The sequence below is a fragment of the Pan troglodytes genome, chromosome 19 (assembly GCF_028858775.2).
Source record: "Pan troglodytes isolate AG18354 chromosome 19, NHGRI_mPanTro3-v2.0_pri, whole genome shotgun sequence".
In the NCBI taxonomy this organism is placed as follows: domain Eukaryota; kingdom Metazoa; phylum Chordata; class Mammalia; order Primates; family Hominidae; genus Pan; species Pan troglodytes.
The window spans coordinates 73351414-73375789 of NC_072417.2; the positions used below are offsets into that span (position 1 = coordinate 73351414).

The 24376-nt window shown below is 37.7% G+C and overlaps 1 protein-coding gene and 1 non-coding gene across 20 annotated transcripts in view; both read right to left on the reverse strand.

The window, feature by feature from the left end:
• USP32 (ubiquitin specific peptidase 32) overlaps positions 1 to 24376 on the reverse strand; it is a 214314-nt gene that overhangs the window by 29954 nt on the left and 159984 nt on the right. For 9 of the 19 annotated variants that reach the window (XM_063799082.1, XM_063799080.1, XM_063799087.1 and 6 more), the window contains 12 exons: positions 18746 to 18938; positions 16120 to 16295; positions 15123 to 15263; positions 12345 to 12504; positions 7336 to 7490; positions 6304 to 6385; positions 4747 to 4821; positions 4098 to 4236; positions 3735 to 3840; positions 2093 to 2266; positions 1377 to 1551; positions 782 to 933 (listed from right to left, as the gene is read on the reverse strand). In XM_063799082.1, coding sequence (XP_063655152.1) covers positions 782 to 933; positions 1377 to 1551; positions 2093 to 2266; positions 3735 to 3840; positions 4098 to 4236; positions 4747 to 4821; positions 6304 to 6385; positions 7336 to 7490; positions 12345 to 12504; positions 15123 to 15263; positions 16120 to 16295; positions 18746 to 18938 — 1728 coding nt within the window. The remainder of the gene's footprint in view (positions 1 to 781; positions 934 to 1376; positions 1552 to 2092; positions 2267 to 3734; positions 3841 to 4097; positions 4237 to 4746; positions 4822 to 6303; positions 6386 to 7335; positions 7491 to 12344; positions 12505 to 15122; positions 15264 to 16119; positions 16296 to 18745; positions 18939 to 24376) is intronic. The other 10 variants (XM_063799084.1, XM_054670517.2, XM_024350709.3 and 7 more) reach the window with 3 other exon arrangements.
• Positions 24200 to 24330, reverse strand: LOC112206177 (small Cajal body-specific RNA 20). Its single transcript, XR_002940376.1, has one exon. It is a non-coding gene; the product is annotated as a small Cajal body-specific RNA 20 (non-coding RNA).

Below are 24376 nucleotides of genomic sequence, written 5' to 3' on the forward strand. Positions count from 1 at the left end.
AGGATGAATGCTTGATAAAAATAACGGAAAACTAACCTCAATTTTCGAACTATTATCTCTTTTCACAGGAAGAAGTGTGTTATATATGACTGACTTCAGTTTTGTCCGTTTCAGGGATCTAAATTCCAACCCTCAGAGACTCCATTTTTGCATTTCATATTAAGAAATTGTCAATGAGGTGAGAGTGTGTTCAGAAATCCCAAAGATGAATATAAATAATACCAGTTGCAGGAGCTTAATTTAGAGTAGGCAATATATTTATTAGATTATTTGTTTCCCCAGCTGGTATGTAGAAAGACATGATTGGTGTCAATTTGTCTTTACTCTTAATTTCTTAGTGTGTTAAAAGACCAAGTATATATATTCATAAATACTAAAAACACACATTCATAAATACATAAAATACTTTAACCTAGGAAGAATTCTAGTAACAGTGGTAATACAGAAGAGTTGTCAAGGGTAATAGCAGCAGTCTTTGGTAACAGCAGCAGTCTTTGGTGGAAACCTATACTACAGTGACACAGCTAGAACACTCCATATAGGCAGCCTTACATGTTTCCCTTCTTCAAAAATACCACCATCAGTATTATCCCTTTATTCTGGTAGAAAACTCTTAAGTTTCTGGGTTGGAAAACTTGGCATTTTTTGTTGTTGTTGTTCAGTTTTCGTTATGTTTTAGTATCTCTCTTGGTCACATAACCTAACAATTGATCATAATAATTGAGAAAAATGTCATCTTTGGAGGATAGAATCAAAAGTTTCTTAGAGTAGTTAATATTACCTTTATGTTGGAACCATGTACTTCTGCTAGAAGGATTTGTTCTGAATTAAGTCCACAGAGATCACTCAGCTGTTTTTTTAAACCTGTGTACTTTTCATCCATATTCAGTCTTAGTCCATACCGTACAGGGGTAGTACCATCTAACTTAATCACTAGTAAAGAGAAAAGATCTTTTATTGGTAAAATGCAGGTTTCATTGAAAGTCTTAAATGCTGTGTACAGATATATCTGACCTGTAAATATAATAGCAAATATTTCAGCCTAGAATTTTTATTTTATGTGTAAACACTAAAACAGATGGTACTTAGGGATAATATTAAGTGAAATCAGTATTTTTTTGGTGTTCATCTGACATAAAAGTATGAGTGGCTTTGCAGGGTTTTAAAGAGAGTTGCTGGCATATTTGAAACCAAAAAAACATGCCCCAATCTACATCTTTCAAACCTCAAGTCATGCCTAAAATTAGGTTGCTCAATTATAATATGCTGACTACCGGTCTTTATTTGTAAACAAATGACTATGCTTACAAATTCAGGCTATTTAAATAAAGTAAATTTAATGGAGTCAAGTAATTTTTCAGAACTTTCTGACCTACCTGTTATTTCTAAGTGCATATAACTGTCCATTGGTAGTGGCAAAGACAAAAAATTGAAAGGGTCAAATCGGACACTTATATGCCCACATGTCTTGCATTTTACTTGAGATCTTAGCTGCCCATGGAACAAATCCACAACAATTGATCTATTTCTTCTTAGATGGTTGTCCCAGGCCTAGCAATAAAAAAGATGAGAATTTTCTCTCAAAATCCAAAAGAGAGGCATTTCTATATAAATTCAAAGAAACTAGTTAAATATATTGGATTTAAAGGTAAAGAATATAATCCTTACTCTTCATTTAACATAAAATATTAAATTGAGATGGAAAATCCTATTTTTCATTTGTTCTTATCAAGGTAACAATGGTAAATATTAAAGTTATTTGTCCATTAACAAGTATAAAGCATGCCTATAGGTCACTGTATCCATTACTTTAGCAATTATGGGGACTCTTTAAATTCCACTGGATAATTATTCCTACATCCAGTCCCATAAAGTTTACAATATGAAATGGCAACAGTTTTCTATTTTCATTAAACGTATTTTTGTTTTGGCATTATTGCATAAGAATTAAGCACAGAAATAGAAATTCATTCATTTTTGCAGTAAAGTTCTGATCTCAGAATAGTTTAGTTTGCATTTAAGTTGTGCTACATGTATTTGTGGCCAGAACATTTTGTCTATTGCTTACATTAGAAACTCAAAACTGACAAACCTCTGCAGCTACTTCCCAGTCTGGTCGCCCATCACTGTCCTTCAGTTCCACATATGGCTTTTCATGGACTCGATTAAGATCTTCATGAAGACCATCCAAGAGAAAAGCCAGAAGTTCTTGGGAGTCCTGTTGCTGAAACCCATTAAACCTGGGAGCATATTTTGCTATGGTCCACTATAAATATAAGAGAAGTCACAGTCATTATTTCCTACCCATAAAATTTGGAATGAATATGTCCTATAATCCAATCAGAGCCATTGTAAGAAAATAAATAGTATAGTACTTAGTCTGCCTCTATTTCAACAAATATATTTTGGATAATCATGAAATCTTTTGAATCTTAATGTCAAATGACCCCCCCCAAAAAAAGAGAAGTATTTTGGCCAATACTGTGCAATACTGTGTCCTCAGTTCAGTATCATGTAAGCAAACTGTTCTTCAGGCACACAGATGTTATTTAAGACAGAAATATTAAAACAGCGTTTGCTCACATTGAAAGACATCCTGTTCTATAACGTTTTACATTTTTATATGCATATAAAATATGTATATTTTATAGGTACATAGTATATACATAACATATGCATAAAATAATGTGTATATAATAATACATAACATGTATAAAATAATATGTGTATATATTATTTTATATAATATAATGTTGTCTTCAACAATTACATTTTCTGGTCTTGTTGCATCCTAACTTTTATTAACTGCATTATATTATAGAATTATTTTGAGGATATAAATTAATTAGAATAGTGCCTGGCAAGAGGTAAGTAGTCAAATGTGTAGCTGTTATAGTTAATAATTTGTAATATAAAAAGCTTTTGCTTTGTATTTAAATAAAAATAATGAATAATCCTAACTTCACTAAAATCTACTACATCTGATATTAATATAAAACTTATATTCATTAGTTTCATTCATTCATCCTTCTACTTTTTTTTTTTCTTTTTGGAGACAGAGTCTTACTCTGTTGCCCAGGCTGGAGTACAGTGGTGCGATCTTGGCTCATTGCAAACACCACCTCCCAGGTTCAAGCGTTTCTCGTGCCTCAGCCTCCCAAGTAGCTGGGATTACAAGCATGCACCACTATGCCTGGCTAATTTTTTTTAGTAGAGACAGGGTTTCACCATGTTGTCCAGGCTGGTCTTGAACTCCTGGCCTCAAGTGATCCACCCACCTCGGCCTCCCAAAGTGCTGAGATTATAGGCGTGAGCCCCTGTGCCCAGCCTACTTCTTTGTATTCTACAGATAGAACTATCTTAGTTACGTTGAAAATGGATTGGATTGGATGTAATTAATAAGACTCTGAGGTCCACCTTGCAGTTAGAATACTGCTAATAGTGAAGTATTACCAAAAAAGGTTTACTCTTCATATAAGATGTTTGACAAATTAGTAAAATGAATGACATCCCGAATTTAGAGTGTACCTTTGGTCTTTATCCTACCCACTACATATACAGTAGTATTTTGCATATATTTAAACAAGCAAAAGAATTTGACCTTTTGTTTATACCAAGTGAAGGATCCAAAAACATTTATTAAGTTAAAAGGCTAAACACAAAAAACAAGTAGAGAAAAATGATTAAACAACTATTAGGAATTAAATACTTTTATATTATTTTAACCTGCTTACCCGAAGCTTTAATGGGGCAACATTCTTCTGAGTTCCACTCCAAAGTTCCTGCACTAAATCACCATAGCATTTAGCCATATGCCCCTTCATACCAATGGGATTTGTCCTAGAAGTTTGAGAGGAAAATTTGTTGCCAAAGATTCTCATAAATCACAATCATGTGGGCGCAAAAATGCCTAGCATCTCACATCAAAATATCTTTTCTTTTTGAAACAAGAGATGTATTCCTTGGCCTATTTCATATTAAATAGGGCAAATAAGATAAAATCTTTCTCCCGCAGGGTGAAAAAAGAGGAAATTTAGGTGATATTGGGTTTATATCAAAGTCACAGGTTAAGAGGCCAGTGACTCCAGAAAGATTACCTGTTGAGTTCATAAAGATGTCTCCCTGAGATAAAATACTGTGTCAGTGGCTGTGTGTTACTAACACACTGGATGCTTGAGTTCATGAAGCATGTGTTTCCCAGGTTGCTTAGACCTGTGGCTCCCTTTTCTGTGGGAACTGGAACAAACAATATGAGAACCAAAGCTTAGCTGTAGTAATATGCCATGGCACAAACAGTTACTTATATTCAATGAAAAGGTTTTTTATAACTCTCATAATCAGCTAAATGGTGCTAATAATTCTCTAGCAGGTCTTTGAAATGCTAGAGAAGGCTTTTCATGGAGTGTCTGGCAACAGTGATGATCCATGCTCATTTGTAACCCAGAAGCAGCAATTATTCTTTTTAATTGCTATGATTTTTCAAAATAATTCAAACAATTCTTCTTCTAGTATGTCTTTTAAAACATATAAATTATTTAATTGCAGAGTTAGAAAGAAATTTAGAAAATAATTTGATGGCGGGTTTGCCAACATCAAATGCTGCTTCAAGAAAAAAGAAAAAGAAGAAGGCCCTAATTACTTTTGAACTAGAAAACCAAAAGTTGTTAGCACTTTAATAGTTGAGAGAAGAAAAAAAAAAGAATACATTTAAAATAATCTCTTTAAAAAATAATACTGGAGACTTACCCTTGTGTCTATCTATTTTACTACTATTTGCTATAAAAGACATCTCCTCAGGCCAACTCATATCTTTGTTGCGAACTGGAAGGACAGATAGGAATGTGTTAATTTCTTATCTATCTAATTTATACCCATTCGATTGCTTTTTTTTTTTAAAGACATCTTATTCCTAAATCAGAAGTTTTAAAATCTAGTTAATTTTAGTACATGCATTGCTTAACGACGAGGTTATATTCTGAGAAATGCATCATTAGGTGATTTTGTCTTTGTGTGAACATCACAGAGTGTACCTACACAAACCTAGGCTATGTATGGTATAGGCTGTCGCTCCTTGGCTACAAACCTGTACAGTATGTTACTGTATTGAATACTGCAGGCAAGTGTAACACAATGGTAAGTATTTGTGTATCTAAACATGTTAGAACATAGAAAAGGCACAACTAAAAATACAGTATTATAATCTTATGGGACCACTGCTGTATACAGGTCTTTTGTTGACAAACATCTTTTTGCAGCACATGCCTGTAATTGGCTCTAAAACCATTCCTACTCTTCATATTGAGGACTTTAAAGTCACTTGGTTTGAATAATCTTATCCCTCAATTACCTACTTGAAGTAAAATTATACTCAACCATCTACAGAAGTAATTAAAGTTCAGAAACAATGGAATTTCTTATACTTAAAACATTAGAAATTACAATTCTTTCTTAAATTGTAACAACTGTCAGAGTAATTTATTCCTTTTTTTTTTTTTGAGACAGTCTGGCTTTGTCCCCCCAGGTTGGAGTGCAGTGATGTGATCTTGAGTCACTGCAACCTCCGCCTCCTGGGCTTGACTGATTCTCGTGCCTCAGCTTCTTGAGTAGCTGGGACTACAGGCACGTGCCACCACACCCAGCTAATTTTTGTATTTTTAGCAGAGACAGATTTCACCATGTTGGCCAGGCTGGTCTGGAACTCCTGACCTCAAGTGATCCACCCATCTCAGCCTCCCAAAGTGTTGGGATTACAGGCGTGAGCCACTGCGCCCGGCCTATTCATTTTAATACAAAGGCAGCTAACAACGTTGCCACAAAACTTGATGGGAAAAGATAGACTTAAAAAGTTTTTAATGGCATGTGCATGCCAGTGTGTAAATCTATGAATATACAAGTAGCTCTGTCAGTGAGTAGTCAATGTTGGTGACTAATGAAAGCCTGTGCTACTAACTATGCAAGAAAGTTGTTCTTTTTACTCAAACTCAAAGCAGCAACTTGAAAATTTTAAGGAACTATAAATGTGTAAACTGAATTCACTTGTTTTTTATCTACCATTCCCATTCTTTGTCAGTCAATGACTGAAAACAGAATATTTTCCCTTTAAAGCAATCTAAATTGTATGGTAGGATTACATAAGAGTTCAAAGGGTTTTCTTTTTCTTTTTTTTCCAAAGGGTTTCTTTATCATAAAAACATAATAATCAAATAATAGTTGTTTTGGAGAAAATTATAAAATGGGTTATTAGTAACTCTTTAAATTCTTCCCCTTGAAAATTTAATATAGATGCATGCTTCCATCTTGTACCTTCAATTACCAGGTGTTGTTCATCCTGGATTTTCAAATATTCCAATTTATGATCCTCATCATCCAGAAGAGTAAGGTAGTTCTGCGTAAGGAGAAGGAAATGTTTTTGTTATTTGGTTAGTAAACTTGAAACAAATACAGAGATAAAAATGAGTAACAATTAAAAAAAAAATTCTTTGTAGTTATATAACATATCACAAATATCTGGCCTACTATAGTTGTTCATAAATATTTATAACTTAGGTGGCAGTATGACAGAAAGACAATGTGTACTTCATAAGCATTATCTTTCTTTTTTTTAAAATTTCAATAGGTTTTTGGGGAACAGGTGGTGTTTGGTTACATGAATAAGTGTTTTTTTTTTTTTTTTTTAAAGATGGAGTCTGGCTCTGTTGCCCAGGCTGGAGTATAGTGGCACTATCTCGGCTCACTGCAACCTCCGCCTCTGGGTTCAAGCAATTCTCCTGCCTCAGCCTTCTGAGTAGCTGGGACTACAGGCTCCCACCGCCACGCCCAGCTAATTTTTGTATTTTTAGTAGAGACAGGGTTTCACCACGTTGGCCAGGCTGGTCTCAAACTCCTGACCTCTGGTGCTCCAGCCACCTCGGCCTCCCAAAGTGATGGGATTACAGGCGTGAGCCACTGTGCTCGGCCACACCATTAGTTTATAATGTAACATATAATCTTTGTAACACGTAATCTTTATATGCAACAATAATCTTTGAAAGATAGTACTGTCCATGGTGATCAATTGCTATTATGGATCTCAGAGACAAATATTACAAGTATACATATAGTAACTTAAAAGATGAACTTTTCACTGATATCCTAGACATGGCTTTTAGCATAATTACTATAGGTAAAATCCCATACTCATGAAATATGATTTAACACTTAATTAGCCTTGTGCTCTTTGGCAACATATGTACTAAAATTGGAACAATACAAAGAAGTTTAGCAAATTTCTTTTACTATTTAAAATTAAACAAATACCAACAATCAGACTCTCCATGACTCTGAGATGCCTCTTACCTCACTGTTGTATAGCCACAGGCGCATATCTTCCTCTTTAATGCGCAGCCTTTGAGATAGATATTCGTGAATTTCCTTGATGGTCTGCATTCGACTAAAACAGCCTGTATAGGCTAATACCCGCTTTAAAGGTGCATTCGGAGAAGGTACATTTCCTATGGTTACAGTAATCACAGTAAGAAAAAAGGCAGATGTGAAAAAGAAGCACCCCTCTCAGCAATGGGGACCATACTATTTTAGGAAATAATAATGAGAAATGAGAATTACAGGTGTAATAATTTTATAAATGAAGAGTACCAAAAAGCTTTAAAATGCAGGCAGGAGACCCAAGTTCTTTTTGTTTGTTTGTTTGTTTGTTTGTTTTTAATAGATGGAGTCTTGTTATGTTGCCAGGCTAGAGTGCGGTGCTGTGATTTTGGCTCACTGCAGCCTCCACCTCCAGGGCTCAAGCAATCCTCCCACCTCAGCCTCCTGAGTAGCTGGTACTACAGGCGCACGCCACCACATCTGGCTAATTTTTGTACATTTTTGGGTAGAGACAGGGTCTTGGCCATATTGCCCTGGCTGGTCTCTAACTCCTGGGCTCAAGCGATCCACCTGCCTCGGCTTCCCAAAGTGCTGGGATTACAGGTGTGAGCCACCAAGCCCAGCCTTCCAGGTGTTTTAAAGTGAGTCCAAAGCCTCAACTTTGAAAAGATGAGCAAAGGCCCAAGGCCCAAGGTCCAAATTATTGGCAATATTTGGATACCAAGAAGAGTAGGAACATGCCAGAAAACAATTGGCATTGATATCTGGCTGCACTCAGCTGAGTCACAGTCAATAGCAAAATGAAATAAAACTCAGTGAAAAAAAAATTAAGACAGAGTTAAAAAAAAAAAAAAAAAACTCAGTGGAGGAGGTAAAATGAGATGGGATTTGAATCCCACAGATAGATAATTGGATTCACCTGGTCCACTTTCCTAAACTTTCTTTGAATCACTTAATCCCATCACTTTCAGTCATTAAGTAGCTCAATTATCTGGCACAGTGGTACAACTGTACCAGAAAACATATGTATATCTATTACATATCAATTTTAAAAAAAGAGAATTTGACATACAATTCTAAATAGGTATAGACTCTACATAGCCAAACAGAGTTTTTTATTATCATTATTTGAGATAAGGTCTCATTCTGTTGCTCAGGCTGTAGTGCAGTGCGGCAATCATGGCTCACTGCAGCCTCAACCTCCCTCATTCAAGTGATCCTCGCACTTCAGCTTCCCAAGTAGAGACAGGGTCTCTCTATGTTGCCCAGACTGGTTTTGAACTCCAGGGCTCAGGGAATTCTCCCACCTTGGCCCCCCAAAGTTCTGGGATTACAAACTGAGATTACAAGTGTGTGAGCTACCACATTTGGTCAAAACAGAGTTTCAAATTGAAGCCAAGAAGTTTCCCATGGCCAAATAAACAAGTGCCCAATAAGGAAAAATAAAATCGTATTAGCCTGTCCACCCAGTAAGTTGACGACAGACATGACCTTAAATTCCTGAAGGGCTAAAGGTAGAAACAAGAAGAGTGGTAATACAGGGGAAAAGAGTTAAGAGTGAAGGAAGAATATATCAAGTCTCACTACATACTTCAAAAGAGGAGGGGTATGAAATGACAAGAGATTATGGAAATCAAAGAGAGGTGGCAAAAAAAAAAAAAAAAACATCATTAAACCCTGGTTAACTATCCCGCCAAAAATCTACACAAAACTGTGGTTTAAAATAGTCTTCTCTGCTGAGGCTGTATTTTATTGAGCAACCCAACTTAAAAATATAAACTTATCAATATAATGTACATTCCAAATAATTTTCTACCCATTCAATCATGAGTTAGCTTTTTTCTTCCTGAAAAATGCTTTTAATGAGTCTTCCCCACTAAATAAAGCTGAGAAAATATGTGCATCATCTACTTTTTTAGAACTTCAGAAAAGGAATCCCCTCATCTAAGGCAGGCTAAAAAGTCACCTAAAAAACAATGACTTCTATAGCTTTGTCTGTAGAAAAGGCTACATTTAAGTAATTGTAACTGTAAGAAGGTTTGAATACTTGTCACTTCAAAAGGAATAAAAGAGCCTAGTAAACAGCTGTAATAAATTGAGTATTTGAGAAAGATGAACATCATGTTATGGCATAACAAAACCCAACCCGTGATCAGTTTTTGAACACATAGCAAGCAAATCTTTTACAATCAGCAAGCAAAGGATAATCTCTAAAAGAAAACAAAAGAGCAAATTTCTCCAATTATACATTTTAGGATTAGTTGTAAGATTACAGCAAGAAAGCATATTTTTATAAATTTTAAAATGATTAATGATTGATTTCACAACTAATTAGCAAGGAATAAAATTTCAAATTAAAACCAAATTTGGAGCATCTGAAATACGCAGTTCTAGGATTCAGAAGCATATAAGTATAGTATTCAAGTCAATCTCTATTGTCCTAAGCCACAATATGAAAATTTGAGTTTTAGAAAGTTTTTATAGCATAGCTCATTAAGCAGGCAGCCACTTACTATACATACTTTTGTGCTTTTGAATAGCACCAACAAATCTAGTGGAATTTATAGAAGCAGCAAAAATCTAGGATCAGCACAAGAGTTACAAAGAATACCTACTAAAAGTGCAACAACACATCTTGCCTCTCATGTTATCTTTCTTTTATATATTTTTTTGAGACAGAGTCTCACTCTGTTGCCCAGAATAGAGTGCATGGCACGATCTCGGCTCACTGCAACCTCTGCCTCCTGGGTTCAAGCAGTTCTCATGCCTCACCCTCCCGAGTAGCTGGGATTACAGACACCTGCCACCACACATGGCTAATTTTTTATTTTTAGTAAAGATGGGGTTTCGCCATGTTGACCAGGTTGGTCTCGAACTCCTGACCTCTGGTGATTCAGCAGCCTCGGCCTCCCAAAGTGCTGGGATTACAGGCATGAGTCACTGCACCTGGCCTCATGTTATCTTTCAAAGAGAATTGAAAAAGTTGTAATGGGTGCCATGGAAGCAAGGCTAATCCTTCTAATGGAAAATTAAATCAAGAATGTTTCATAAAGGTTCTATCTCACTGTTCCTTTTTTAAAAAATGGTTTCCTTCACTTTTTATTTTTTTTTAAGAGACAAGCTCTTGCTCTGTTACCCAGGCTGGAGTATGGTGGCACAATCATAGCTCACCACAGCCTTGAACTCCTGGGCTTAAGAGATCTTCCCACCTCAGCCTCTTGAGTAGCTGAGACTACAGGGCACACCACTTTGCCCAGCTAATTTAAACAATTTTTTGTAGAGACAGGATCTTACTATGTTGCCCAGGCTGGTCTCAAACTCCTGGCTTCAAATGATCTTCCTCCCCAGTCTCCCAAACTGTTGGGATTACAGGCATCAGCCACCATGCCCAGCCTCACTGTTCTTTGATTTTGCTGTTTTCCCCAAAGACAAAGTTTGGTAGACGGGGGCCAATGCTTTGCTATAATTATTATGAAACATTATTGAAAGAATTCTTACCAAACAGGCCGAGGTGGATGGATCACGAGGTCAGGAGATAGAGACCATCCTGGCTAACACGGTGAAACCCCGTCTCTATTAAAAATGCAAAAAATGAGCCAGGTGTGGTGGTGGGCGCCTGTAGTCCCAGCTACTCAGGAGGCTGAGGCAGGAGAATGGTGTGAACCTGGGAGGCGGAGCTTGCAGTGAGCCGAGATCGTGCCACTCCACTTCAGCCTGGGCGACAGAGCAAGACTCCATCTCGAAAAAAATAAAAAATAAAAAATAAAAGAATCTTCATATATTATATGAATCTAACCTTTAATGAAGATACAAAACTAACTTTGTTCAATTTCAAAGGAGAGCAAGTACTTCTTTTGGTCAGGGTTTAGAGGTAGTTCTTGCATACTAAGTTATTTAAATTATAATAACATGCTGGTATTAACATAGTCTGAGAATTTGTGTAAATGGTTGCTCATTATTATTAATATTATTTTTTGAGACAGAGTCTCACTCCGTCACCCAGGCTGGAGTGCAACGGTGTGATCTTGGCTCACTGCAACCTCCACCTCCTGGGTTCAAGCGATTCTCTTGCCCCAGCCTCCTAAGTAGCTGAAATTACAGCACCACCACGCCCAGCTAATTTTTGTATTTTTAGTAGAGACAGGGTTCATGTTGGCCAGGCTGGTCTTGAACTCCTGACCTCAAGTAATCTGCCCACCTCAGCCTCCCAAATTGTGGGATTACAGGCATGAGCCACTGTGCTCAGCTTATTATTTCTTTACTGCTGAAGAATAATTTCAAACATTTGCAAAGCAAAAGCACAGAGCAAGTCTTGCCCGTCAATAAAGTTTAACCTTACAGAGAAATGAAAGGGGAACTTTTTGCATGTTATACATTAAAATGGGAACTACTTTATATGTCATTTTGATAGGCTTGATGTTTTTTCAAAGCAAATATATCACTTTAATCTTCAAAAATATGCCTTTTGCTCTGTACTCTCTGTCTCTTATGTAAAGCCTCTTTAGATCAAGCATGAGAAATGTATCGTGTTTTGCCAAAAAACCAAACAACAACAAAAACCTTAAAAAACAAAAAAGATGATAGTATAAAAGGAATTGCTTTTTACAAATTTGAGTGGAGTTGAAAAGACCAGTCAATGACTGGTATACTACTACTTAGTCTAGTAACAATTTACAATGGCTTGTCTCAAAGAAATAAAGCATGTAAAATCTATTTCTATTTATTTTCTTTGTAAGTAGAAAAGGAAACATCCCATCTCAGTTTGCTGTTGGAATGTTTGCTTCAACCCCTCATCTAGTTTTGTGCATGACCATAGTTCTAAGCCCTGTAAAAATTAATTACTGAGTCTGTAGGAAAGCTGATGGGAATGTGTATCAATACAGTGGCACCAGACTTCGAGCAACGTAGTTTTCACCTTTTTTTTTTTTTTTTTTTTTTTTTTTAAGGAAATGCATGGTATTCTTGCTGCATTCTTAAGTTACCTCTCGGTAAATGCTGAGGAAACATTCTCAGGCTCATCATACCCATATTCACCCAGATGTTAGACTGCTGTGTCCGAGTGGCAGGCTGCTGTCTCAGGAAGAGAAGATAGCGGGGAAATAATTCCAGCTCTGGGATGTCTGTCTTGCTGTTCTTGATAACCTATTGTTTTAAAAGATAAAAAGAGATCACTAAAAAAAGAAACAAAACTTGCCATTTTAATCTAACTTCTGAGATTTATTTCTAAACCAAAATGTCCAACAAGTTCACCAGCTACATTTCAGTAATTACTGAAACTCACACATTTAAGTTACATGGATCTGATTACTGTTAAAATTCCTGCTCCGAAACCCATTTCCTAAGATTATAACTCCTTGTAGATATCTTCTCCCCTTTTATTTAAAAGCAAGTAACAACACTGAGGAAAAAAAAAAACCCTAAGTATTATCTATAATTCTACTACCCTCACACCATAAGTCTTTTCATTTTTACATATTTCATGTATATAAATGACTGACATTTTAAGGACAAATTCATAAAAATTGAGTTACAAGTCAAAAACTATGGAAGTATTTATTAGCTATATAGTCATGCTGCCATCTAAAGTTTAGCAATTTACACTATTGCCAGTAATGTGTAAGTATACTACTCTCATAAAACCTTATCACTGGACATCATTTAAAAACATCCACATTTCGTTAATATGAAGAGTATTATAAATTGCTTAAATTTTTATTTTTTGTACTAATAGTGAGGATGCAACTGTTCCCATATAAAAATTTACTACGTTCTACTTGCGTAACCAGTCTGTTCACATATGTTTTGTCTATGACTTAAACAAAAAATTTGGATGTAAAAAAAACTCAGATTTCACATTGTTGGAACAGGATTTTTAAGTAGTTTTAACCTGCTTATAAGCCCACAGACACAGGAAAACATTTAATCATCAAAATATTGTTGTAAGAGTAGTACATGATCAATTTCATATTCTAAAAGGATAGCAGGGTTAACACTGAAACTCCTTTTTTTTTTTTTGAGACACAGTCTCGCTCTGTCACCCAGGCTGGAGTGCAGTGGCCCAATCTCGGCTCACCGCAAGCTCTGCCTCCCGGGTTCTTGCCATTCTCCCGCCTCAGCCTCCCAAGTAGCTGGGAATACAGGCGCCCGCCACCACGCCTGGCTAATTTTGTTTTTGTATTTTTAGTAGAGACAGGGTTTCACCGTTGTTAGCCAAGATGGTCTTGATCTCCTGACTTCGTGATCTGCCCGCCTCAGCCTCCCAAAGTGCTGGGATTACAGGCGTGAGCCACTGCGCCCAGCCAACACTGAAATTCTTGAAAACAGAAACTCTGTACAGAGTCTTTTAAGTCTCAGGTGACCAGGCTTTATTTTCCTTTACTCTCATAACCAATATCTTCTGCAACAGAACTTTTTTTTTTTTAGTATCAAGAGGGAGCAATAAAAATCAAATAAAAACAACACTACAAGCCAGGTGCAGTGGCTCATGCCTGTAATACCAGCACTTTGGGAGGCCAAGGCAGAAGGGCTGCTTGAGACCAGGAGTTCGAGACCAGCCTGGGCAACACAGCAAGATTCTGTCTCTTAAAAAAATTTAAAAATTAGCTGTTATGGTGGTGTGTGCCTGTAGTCTTAGCTATTGGGGAGGCTGAGGTGGGAATATTGTTCAAACCCTGGAGCTTGAGGTTATTTTTCATAAACGTAATTATTAAGAACTCAAAATCAACATCAAAATTACATTAGTCTGTTTTATAACAGATTTTTACCCTTTTTAGAAGTTAACGTACCATATCTCATCTATACAAAACCTTCCTGGCATAAGGAAGTTTTAGCTTGGACATTATAAAAGGAAGAGTGTTTCTTTTTTTTTTTTTTTGAGACGGAATCTCGCTCTGTCACCCAGGCAGGAGTGCAATGGTGTGCAGTCTTGGCTCACTGCAACCTCTGCCTCCTGGGTTCAGACGATTCTCCTGCCTCAGCCTACCGAGTAGCTGGAACTACAGGAGTGTGCCACCACACTGGATAATTTTTGTATTTTTATTAGACACGGGGTTTCACTATGTTGGCCAGGCTGGTCTCGAACTCCTGACCTCGTGATCTGCCTGCCTCGGCCTTCCAAAGTGCTGGGATTACAGGTGGAAGAGTGTTTCTTAATATACCAAAACAAATCCCACCAAAACATCTTGTTATATTTTACTGCATCAACAATGTAAAAAGTGAGTGTCCAGAGTACCGAGTACTGTTTACCGTGTAAGCACAACAAATGGTGCTATATACTAATATTTTAATATAATATTCTGTTATCATATGTTGTGATCTTTTATATACCCCTCCTTCAAAAACATAAACCACAAAAATCCACCAAAAGCTACAAGAAGAATCCAATCCCTAACTAGATACTTGTGTGATTGTTAGGAATAGTAGTTTCAGAAATAACCTCTGCATCACGCCCTACATTCACTGAACTTTTTGGCACTGGCTCTTGGCCTGTCTTCCCCTCCAGCCTAAGTTCCACATATCCTAGGTGATGTCTACTTTTATGTGGATAACACATTCAACAGCCTCCTATTTCCTTGCCTTTATTTATGAATGAATGAACGAATGTGAAGGAACTTAACATTGAACAATCCACACAGGTTCAGAACACTCTTCTACCACAAGATAAGAGCTACTTTGTGGTTAGTGAGAGTCACATAGAAAAAGTAACAGAAGACCCCCATCTATGACTGCTCCTTATATAAGGCACTATTAACTATACTTACTGGTCTAGGTAAGGCCAGGTTTGCTCCATACCAGTGATAAAGTGCTCTCCACACAGGTTCTGGGACCATTTCATAGTCTCTTCCATGAATCAGCTGTGGAGCTCGTTTTAATCGTCCTCCTTCTAGTGTTAATGATGTAGCCTGAGAAAGAATAGAATGACAATGTTGACTTTCAATATTACAAAAGTTTTTGGGTCTCAGCAATACCTAGAAACAGGAAAACAAACTCATATATCACCACCCAGTTTCATGTTGCTGGAAAAACTTAATTTTTTTTTTTTTTTTGAGACGGAGTCTTGTTCCGTCACCCAGGCTGGAGTACAGTGGCGCGATCTTCGCTTGCTGCAGCCTCCGCCTCCCGGGTTCCAGTGATTCTCCTGCCTCAGCCTCCCGAGTAGCTGGGATTACAGGCACACGTCACCATGCCCGGCTAATTTTTGTATTTTTAGTAGAGACAGGGTTTCACCATGTTGGCCAGGCTGGTCTCAAACTCCTAACCTCAGGTGATCTGCCCACCTCAGCCTCCCAAAGTGCTAGGATTACAGGCATGAGCCACCACATCCAGCCAAAAAAACTGAATTTTTAATGAGAGATTTTTATTTTTGACTTTCGAAATAAACTATGTAAGAAATGAAACTCAAAGCATATCATTTGGAAAAATCACTAAAGCACTTGAAATAACTTCACAGATTTCTTTCAAACAATAAAAAATACTAGTTTGGAAAAAAAAATTCATACATAGCGTATGTGAAACAACATTTTCAGAATAGCTGTCCTAAGTAAGAATAACAATAATGCCAAGGGTTACTAAACTACTTCTATGTAAGTTCTAAATCATAAATATTCTCACAGAAATGTACTATACAAAGAGATGTCCATCTATAATACAGTAATTAAATGAACCACCAATGTTTTGCTATGTACTAAAACCTCTGAAATGAAATTTATTAATAGCTTGCAAGAGAATAATTTTAAGTTTAGATGTAAAATTACTTACCTTTACTGGTTCTTGAGTTACTAATGGCTGATTATCAATAGCCCCTGGTTTCTGAGGGTTAAGGTGCAACAAAATATTCCCATTGGCTCCCAGCAAACACTGGTTGTTATTGTCAGAAGTGTTATGTTGTCGAGCAAAGCAAACATCTGCCCCTGGTGTGGCAGAATACAGAAAGCCTATAAAAAAAAAAGAGGATAGAATCTCTTATTTTTAGTTATTATACACAAACAGGCTTGAGGATATGAACTCAATGCCCATGTATTATATTACTCTGTTGACATGTCAGTACAGATTCAGATTCTGGTAATTCTGTAGAAGACAGGAAATGTTATCCTTCTCTGAACAATACATGGCATGGTACTAAAAATAAGAGCTTTTAAAATTATTACCAAATGAACATTTGGCCACCCTCCTAGAATATCTAATAATTCATAATGAGAATTATATGTCCTCCGACTGGAAGGGAAGAGCTGGGCTAAGTGGCTGGGCTTCTACATAGCATCCTTTAATTATTTTCCTCAAACTAGAAAAATATTCCAAATGTTCTTGGTAGATAATGGTGATATGAAGTCACTAAATTAAAGGAAAACTAAAACAAGAACTCCAACAAAAGAGTACTGTGGGCTAGATCCTATTGTATCTATGAACTCAATGTCCTCAAGTTCTTTTGAAAGAAATACATGATCTTTACAATACGAAAATATGCACAGAAAATGATTAACCATGGCTTAGAGTTGTGAGCCTCAGTGGTATTTTAAGGCATTTCAACTCTCAACTACATGCTAATCTTTGGTAAACAATCTAGCAGCCATCACTTTGTAACCTTCTGCCTGTGGTATGCAGCCTTTGGGTGTCACAAGTTATATGGTAAGCACATACCAAACAGGATCTTTAGATGGGGTTAAGAAATAATCCTCATGTTAAAGCTGATGACAGCACTTCTAGGACTGCTAAGTGATCTTTGTAATACCAGAAAGGGAGGGAAGAAGCAGATTCTACAAGGAGCTTTGTAAAGAAAATGCTAGCTCTGTCCAATTTGCTTACACCTTCCACAGAAAAGGAAAAGAACATCTTGGAAGAAATAATAACACAGGCCAGGAGGAATGGCTCATGCCTGTAATCTCAGCACTTTGGGAGGCCAAGGCTGGAGGACTGCTTGAAGCCAGAAGACTGCAACCAGCACGGGCAACATGAGACCTCGTCTCTACAAAACAATTAAAAAATTAGCTGTGTGTGGCAGTGTACACCTGTAGTCCCAGCTACTAGGTAGGCTAAGACAGGAGGATCGTTTGAGCCCAGGAACTGGAGGTTACAGTGAGCTATGATCATGCCATTGCACTACAGCCTGGGCAACAGAGTGACACCCTGTCTCTTTAAGTAAATAAATAAATAACAATAGGGTAAGATTGAGGGTTCTGCTACTGTACCAGAATAACAGCAATCAACTCAATTCAGCTGGGCCATAGAAATACCACAGCATCTTCCTTGTAGGTGTGGAAACATGAAGTTTTAGGTAAGTACCAAGGCCTAAAGGGAATTATGGGAGGCATCTGAATTCTTTATCAGTATTTTAACAAAATAATCTCCATATTTTGGCCTGAAATATACATAGAATCTGATGTGGGGTGCATTTAATTTAATTATGTTTATGGCTAGAGAGAGTCCTGGAGATGACTATCTTTGAAAATTTAAATTTACTGACTAAATAATTTAATAGCAATAGGGAAAGATGGGGCTTGATTGATGAAAATAGTGAAAATAGCCGCATGTGATGGCTCATGCCTGTAATCCCAGCACTTTGAGAGGCTGAGGCCGGAGGACTGCTTGAGCCTGGGAGTTTGAGACCAGCCTGGGCAACATGGCAAAACCCTATCCCTAAAATAAAAACACACAAAAAATGGCTGGGCATGGTGGCGCATGCCTGTAATCCCAGCTTCTTAGGAGGCTGAGGTGGGAGAATTGCTTGGGGCCAGGAGGCAGAGGCTGCAGTAAGCCGTGATTATGCCACTGTACTCCAGCCTGGGTGACAGAGCGAGATCCTGTCTCAAAAGAAAATAGTGAAAATATTTCCATATTGAGAGATTTAATGAAGTATAATATGGAAAAGAGGTTTTCTTTGTAAAAATACTAATATATTCAAGAATTTTACAATTGACCATTTCATTCAAAACTTATTTCTGTTAATGGAAGCCTGATCTCCTATTACCATATTCACTACAGCCTCTGTCAAATTAGACTGCCTTAATAACTATCCATGGGGAGGCCAGGCACGGTGGCTCACGCCTGTAATCCCAGCACTTTGGGAGGCCGTGGCGGGCAGATCACGAGGTCGGGAGTTCAAGACCAGCCTGGCCAACATAGTGAAACCCCATCTCTACTAAAAAAATACAAAAATTAGCCAGGTGTGGTGGTGGGTGCCTGTAATCGCAGCTACTCAGGAGGCTGAGGCAGGAGAATCGCTTGAACCCAGAAGGTGGAGGTTGCAGTGAGCAGAGATCGCGCCACTGCGCTCCAGCCTGGGCAAAAAGTGAAACTCAGTCTCAAAAAAAAAAAAAAAAGAAAAGAAAAGAAAGACCTATCCAGGGGGAATAAACCAATAAACCTCAGGGGAATAGGTCATATTTACCGCTGCCAGCAGTTTCTGAGGCTTCAGATGCAGTAGAAATGTTGTCTGAAAATTTCTCTTCTGTAGTATTCACATAACTGAGGCTGCTTCCAATTCTATCTTCGACCTGCTCCATAGGATGGGCTGCAGTTCCAAATGAGTATTTTCCTCCATTCAAAACAGATGATGGCTCAATTACCACAGGGTTGGCATCCTAAAATCAGGAAATCAGAGAATAAGAAGCAAAGTTTATAATCTGACAACTATGTAGTCTTCAGAAACAAATCTCACAATTATCTATTTTTTTAAGTCTCCTGTGGTTGGCCACAGACATTTAAAAACATTCTAATACATAGCTATATTTTAATCTCTTTCAGGAGGAAAAGTATGTATATAGATAAAATTGGCAAGGTAGACAAAACAGACTGTGAAGGATTTTGTGCCACATAAAGTAATTTACACTCTATTCTGTTGGCAGCCATTTTTTAACATTAAAAGTAAATAAAGTTTAACTTTTTTTCTTCCTTATTTCCCATAGTACATGAATGTATATAATTTTATTATTAAAGATTACATGGTCAATGTAGAAAATATAGAAAACATGAAGAAAATATCACATGTACTCAGATTCCATCATTTAGCAATAACTGTGTTTTAGTTCTTATGACTGAAAAATATGTATATATGTAAAAGATGAGTGGTGTATGTACACAGAGTGAAGGGCAATGCTATGACTTATAGCTATGTGACCTTCTACAATAACTGAACACACCTTTAATCCCAGCACTTTGGGAGACCGAGGCAGACGGATCACTTGAGGTCAGGAGTTCAAGACCAGCCTGGCCAAAATGGTGAAATCCCATCTCTACTAAAAATACAAAAATTAGCTGGGGGTGGTGGAGGGCTCCTGTAATCCCAGCTACTCGGGAGGCTGAGGCAAGAGAATCACTTGAACCCGGGAGGTTGCAGTAAGCTGAGATTACGCCACTGTACTCCAGCCTAGGCAACAGAGTGAGACTCTGTCTCAAAAAAAAAAAAAAAAAAAAAAAAATCAATCATATTTTTTTCTTTCACCAAACATTGTATTGTTTATATAGTGCTAATATGCTAATCTAACATTTCATATTTTCTCTATTTCTCTTTTTAACAAAGAGAGAACAATCCTAAATAGCAGTCTTCAAAAGGCAACGCTATTAGCTGGAATTTAATAATATTATTGCCTTCTATTTCTGGCAAGCGACACTAGTTTTCTTTTTTTTTTTTTTGAGACGGAGTCTTACTCTGTCACCCAGGCTAGAGTGCAGTGGCGCGATCTCGGGTCACTGCAACCTCCACCTCCCAGGTTCAGGAGATTCTCCTGCCTCAGCCTCCCGAGTAACTGGAATTACAGGCACATGCCACCAAGCCCAGATAATTTTTGTAGTTTTCATAGAGATAGGGTTTCACCATACTGGCCAGGCTGGTCTTGAATTCCTGACCTCAGGTTATCTGCCTGCCTGGGCCTCCCAAAGTGCTGGAATTACAGGCGTGAGCCACCATGCCCATTCAGTTTTTCTTTTTTTTTTTTTTTTTTTTTGAGACAGGGTCTCGCTATGTTGGCTAGGTCAGTCTTGAACTCCCGGCCTCAAGCAATACTCCTGCCTGGGCCTCCCAAAGGGCTAGGATTAAAGGCGTGAGCCACTGTGCCCAGTGGACACAAGTTTTCTACTTAAAGTAGTGATATAAAGTTTCCTTTGAAAATATGATTAAATAACTAATAAATCACAAACAGTTATAAATTTCTTTGTTCCTTGTCTGTTACCACTGCTTCACTTGAGTAGCCAAAAAAATTTTTTTAATTTTAAGTAAAAATGGCATAATTATTTATGTAAGTTAACTGTATGGCATTACATGAGAAAAATGGTGACCATAGTTTAAAAAAATGATTAAGAAGTAGGAATCTATATTACATACGAATTTTGGACCATCAATTTTTAAAATTTAGATGGTTCACCAAAGTAGTCAAAATTCTTTTTTTTTTTTTTTGAGACAGAGTCAAGCTCTGTCGCCCAGGCTGGAGGTCAGTGGTGCAGTCTCGGCTCACAGCAACCTCTGCCTCTAGCTTCAAATGATTCTCCTGCCTCAGCCTCCTGAGTAGCTGGAACTACAGGCACCTGCCACCACACACAGCTAATTTATGTATTTTTAATAGAGACGGCGTTTCACCATGCTGGCCTCGAACTCCTGAACACAAGTGATCCACCTGCCTTGGCCTCCCAGCGTGCTGGGGTTACAGGCATGACCCACTGTGCCTGGCCTAGAAACCAAAATCCTGTAGACAAGACAGTAGAACCAAAATGATCTATGTCAAAAAAGAAGTATAAATTAGTCCTAAGTGTTAATTTTCTTAAAGATAATATCAAGCTTCTCACAGCTTTTCTAATACGGAATTCATACCAACACAAAATACATGACATTTAAATTAGGTTTCTTTTTTCTTTTTCTTTTTTTTTTTTTAATTAAAACAAGTTTTGGCCAGGGATGGTGGCTCATGTCTGTAATCCCTGCACTTTGGGAGCCAAGGTGGCTGGATCACTTGAGCTCAGGAGAGTTGGAGACCAGCCCGAGCAACGTGGATAGATCCCGTCTTTACAAAAAAATATTTTAAAAAAATAGTGGGGCATGGTGGTGTGCACCTTTAGTCCCCAGTAACTTGAGAGGCTGAGGTGGGAGGATGGCCTCAACCCAGGGGGTGGAGGTTGAAGTGAGTTGAGATCATGCCACTGCACTCCAGCCAGAGCAACAGAGCGAGACTCTTTGTTTTTTTTGTTTTTGTTTTTGTGTTGGTAGAAATGGAGTCTTACTGTATTGCCCAGGCTGGTCTCAAACTCTAGCCTCAGGTAATCCTCCTGCCTCAGTCACCCAAAGTGGTGGGATTACAGGTGTGAGCCACCTCACCTGGTTAAATTAGGTTTCAAAAGAAAATTTTCCATAAACATAAATGCCTTATTATTTAAATCAATTCAACTTTTTTTTTTCACTTATGCTTTTTGATTTTTTTAGTCTGGAGTATAGCAAAGGCTCTTTTTTTTATACAGGGTCTTGCTCAGTCGCCTATAGCTCACTATACCCTTGAACTCCTGAGCTCAAGTGATCCTTCCACCTCAGCTAGGACCACAGGCATGCATCACCATGCCCAACTAATTTTTAAAGTTTTCATAGAGATGGGGTCTCAATATGTTACCCAGACTGGTCTCAAACTCCTGGAGGATCCAAACAATCCTCCTGCCTTGGCCTCCCAAAGTGCTAGGATTACAGGCATGAGTCACCCGGCCAAAGGCATTTTTTCATTTTTAAAGTTCTCTATGTGATCTCACTACATATGCAGCCAGAATTAATAACTATTGCCCTAGTGAGGATTATAGTCTCATGCATTTGTTTTTATAATGTGCTCCAGATGTTAAGAGCTTAGAAATTGACTTGTTATTAAATCTGCTATCTGCTCTGGAACTTGTGTTTTAGAAGAAGATTTAGATTTATTTAGTTTTCAGGTCATTTGCTTCCTGCCCATAAAGATGGAGCAAGACAGACAGCAAAACCATTGTGAAAGAGTAACAGCGCCACCTTTGAGAAAAATTAAAGTCTTCCAAGTCACTTTATTTCCCTCCAGAAAAATCACTTTAGTCTTGCTATAAGTGATCTTAAATGATGTTTCAATAACCATCACATTTTTGGCAAGGTAATCCGTTTATAAATTTATACTCACTTCTATATTCCATTATATAAAGTTGATGCATTACAAATTACTTTTTTTTTCCTTCTTTTTTTGAGACAGAGTCTCGCTTTGTTGCCCAGGCTGGAGTGCAGTGGTGCAATGTTGGGTCACTGCAACCTCTGCCTGGGTTCAAGCAATTCTCCTGCCTCAGCCTCCGGAGTAGCTGGGATTACAGGCATGCACCTGGCTAATTTTTGTATTTCTGGTGGAGACAGGGTTTCGCCACGTTGGCCAGGCTGGTCTTGAACCCCTGACCTCAGGTGATCCACCTGCCTTGGCCTCCCAAAGTGCTGGGGTTACAGGCGTGAGTCACTGCGCCCACCACAAATTACTTTCTAAAAAATTTGTAGTAATATATTTTGAGGAAGATTGGGTCTATTTGAGCAAACAATTTTCTTCAAGTTTTCCTCTAAGATGGGCATGTAAGAGAATTTCAAGGAGTAATATTTGGAATTGTATCTTAAATGTTTTAACATGTTTGAAAGTCTTACATGGTGCCTATGTTTCTAAAGAAAATGTAAATGAAACCATTCCTGTAATAATGCTTCTCATTCTGAAGAGCTCAGTCCATAGGTTAAATCTATATATATCACTGGCAAGAAAACAGGATAATAAAAATATTACCAGGCATTAAATTTGCTAGGCTAAATTTTATAATAATTTGTGAACAGGATGATTCTAATAACTTCTCAGAGATTGCAACATTTGCCTCTAGCAACTGCGGTTCTACCACATGCTTTTAACATGGTACAGTGAGTAATAACCTTTAGACTTCGAGAATATGGGCTTTTCTTTGCTTCTCTTCCAATGCTCCAAACAAACTAGACTGGTCTGTCTTCTCATTGTCTTCGGCTTTCTTTTCTATTACAGGAACCTGATGCTCTCACTGTTCTCCACTGCCTGAAACTGTCAGCACTACTCAGGTTCCTTCTTCCCCTTCCTACACGCTTATTTTTCTTGTTCCTTCTACCCTTCTTGGCTTTCAGTGAAATAGCTACCTTTTCATCCGATTAATCTTATTACCACTTTCCTTCTATAAGATGAAGAAACCAATCACAGTTATATATTGCAGAATCTTAGAGTCACTAGCTTTTTTTGACTGTTCATTTCTGGCTGCTTGCGGAAATTTTTGTTTTTCTAAAACATCAAAGGATCATGTTTTGTTTTTATTGACTTCAGGGGTCTGGAACTATTCAAAATTATCCTAGAATCCTGGTTTTCAGAAGATAGATTTCTAAATAGGTAAAGTTTCACCTGTAGAGAGAAATGTCCTCATTTTCTGAGTCAACAATTCACAGAAGGACTAGGTACTTATTTTAATATGAGAATTTTATTTTGAGATTTTAGGATTCCCTGTGAGTTGTATAAATAGTTTATGTGTTCTAAAATATGGGTCAAGATTCACCTTTTTCTCTATTGATGATACTACTACTTTTTATGCCCTGTACATAGGTATGTTACAAGAATCAATTAACAGTTACGTCAATTTCATATTTCACTAGTCTGAAATGCTAGCTTTGGAAAAATAGAGGGCAGCATGGAGCAACAGATTAGGTACTAAGGCAGGACTCAGGACACTGAGCTCTAGAGTGCTAGATAAAGTAAAAAAATAATTGTCTGATACAGCTTTGGGCAATTATAAAACCTAAGGACCTCAGAGGCTTCATTTGTAAATTCAGAGAAGAGAGGTGTTTCATTCCTTTTATTTCCCACTCAATTACACATGTCTGAGGCAGGAAAACAAGGCTGCCCCACTCGTGGCAGTCCTGACGACGATCCTCGAGGGCTGCTCTTGGCCTCCAGCCTTGGCTAAGGAGAACAGGGACCCCCCAAAGCCCATGGGAGAGAGGCACGAAAGGTGATTTAAAGTATCTTCTAGCTCTAAAGTTACGTGATAA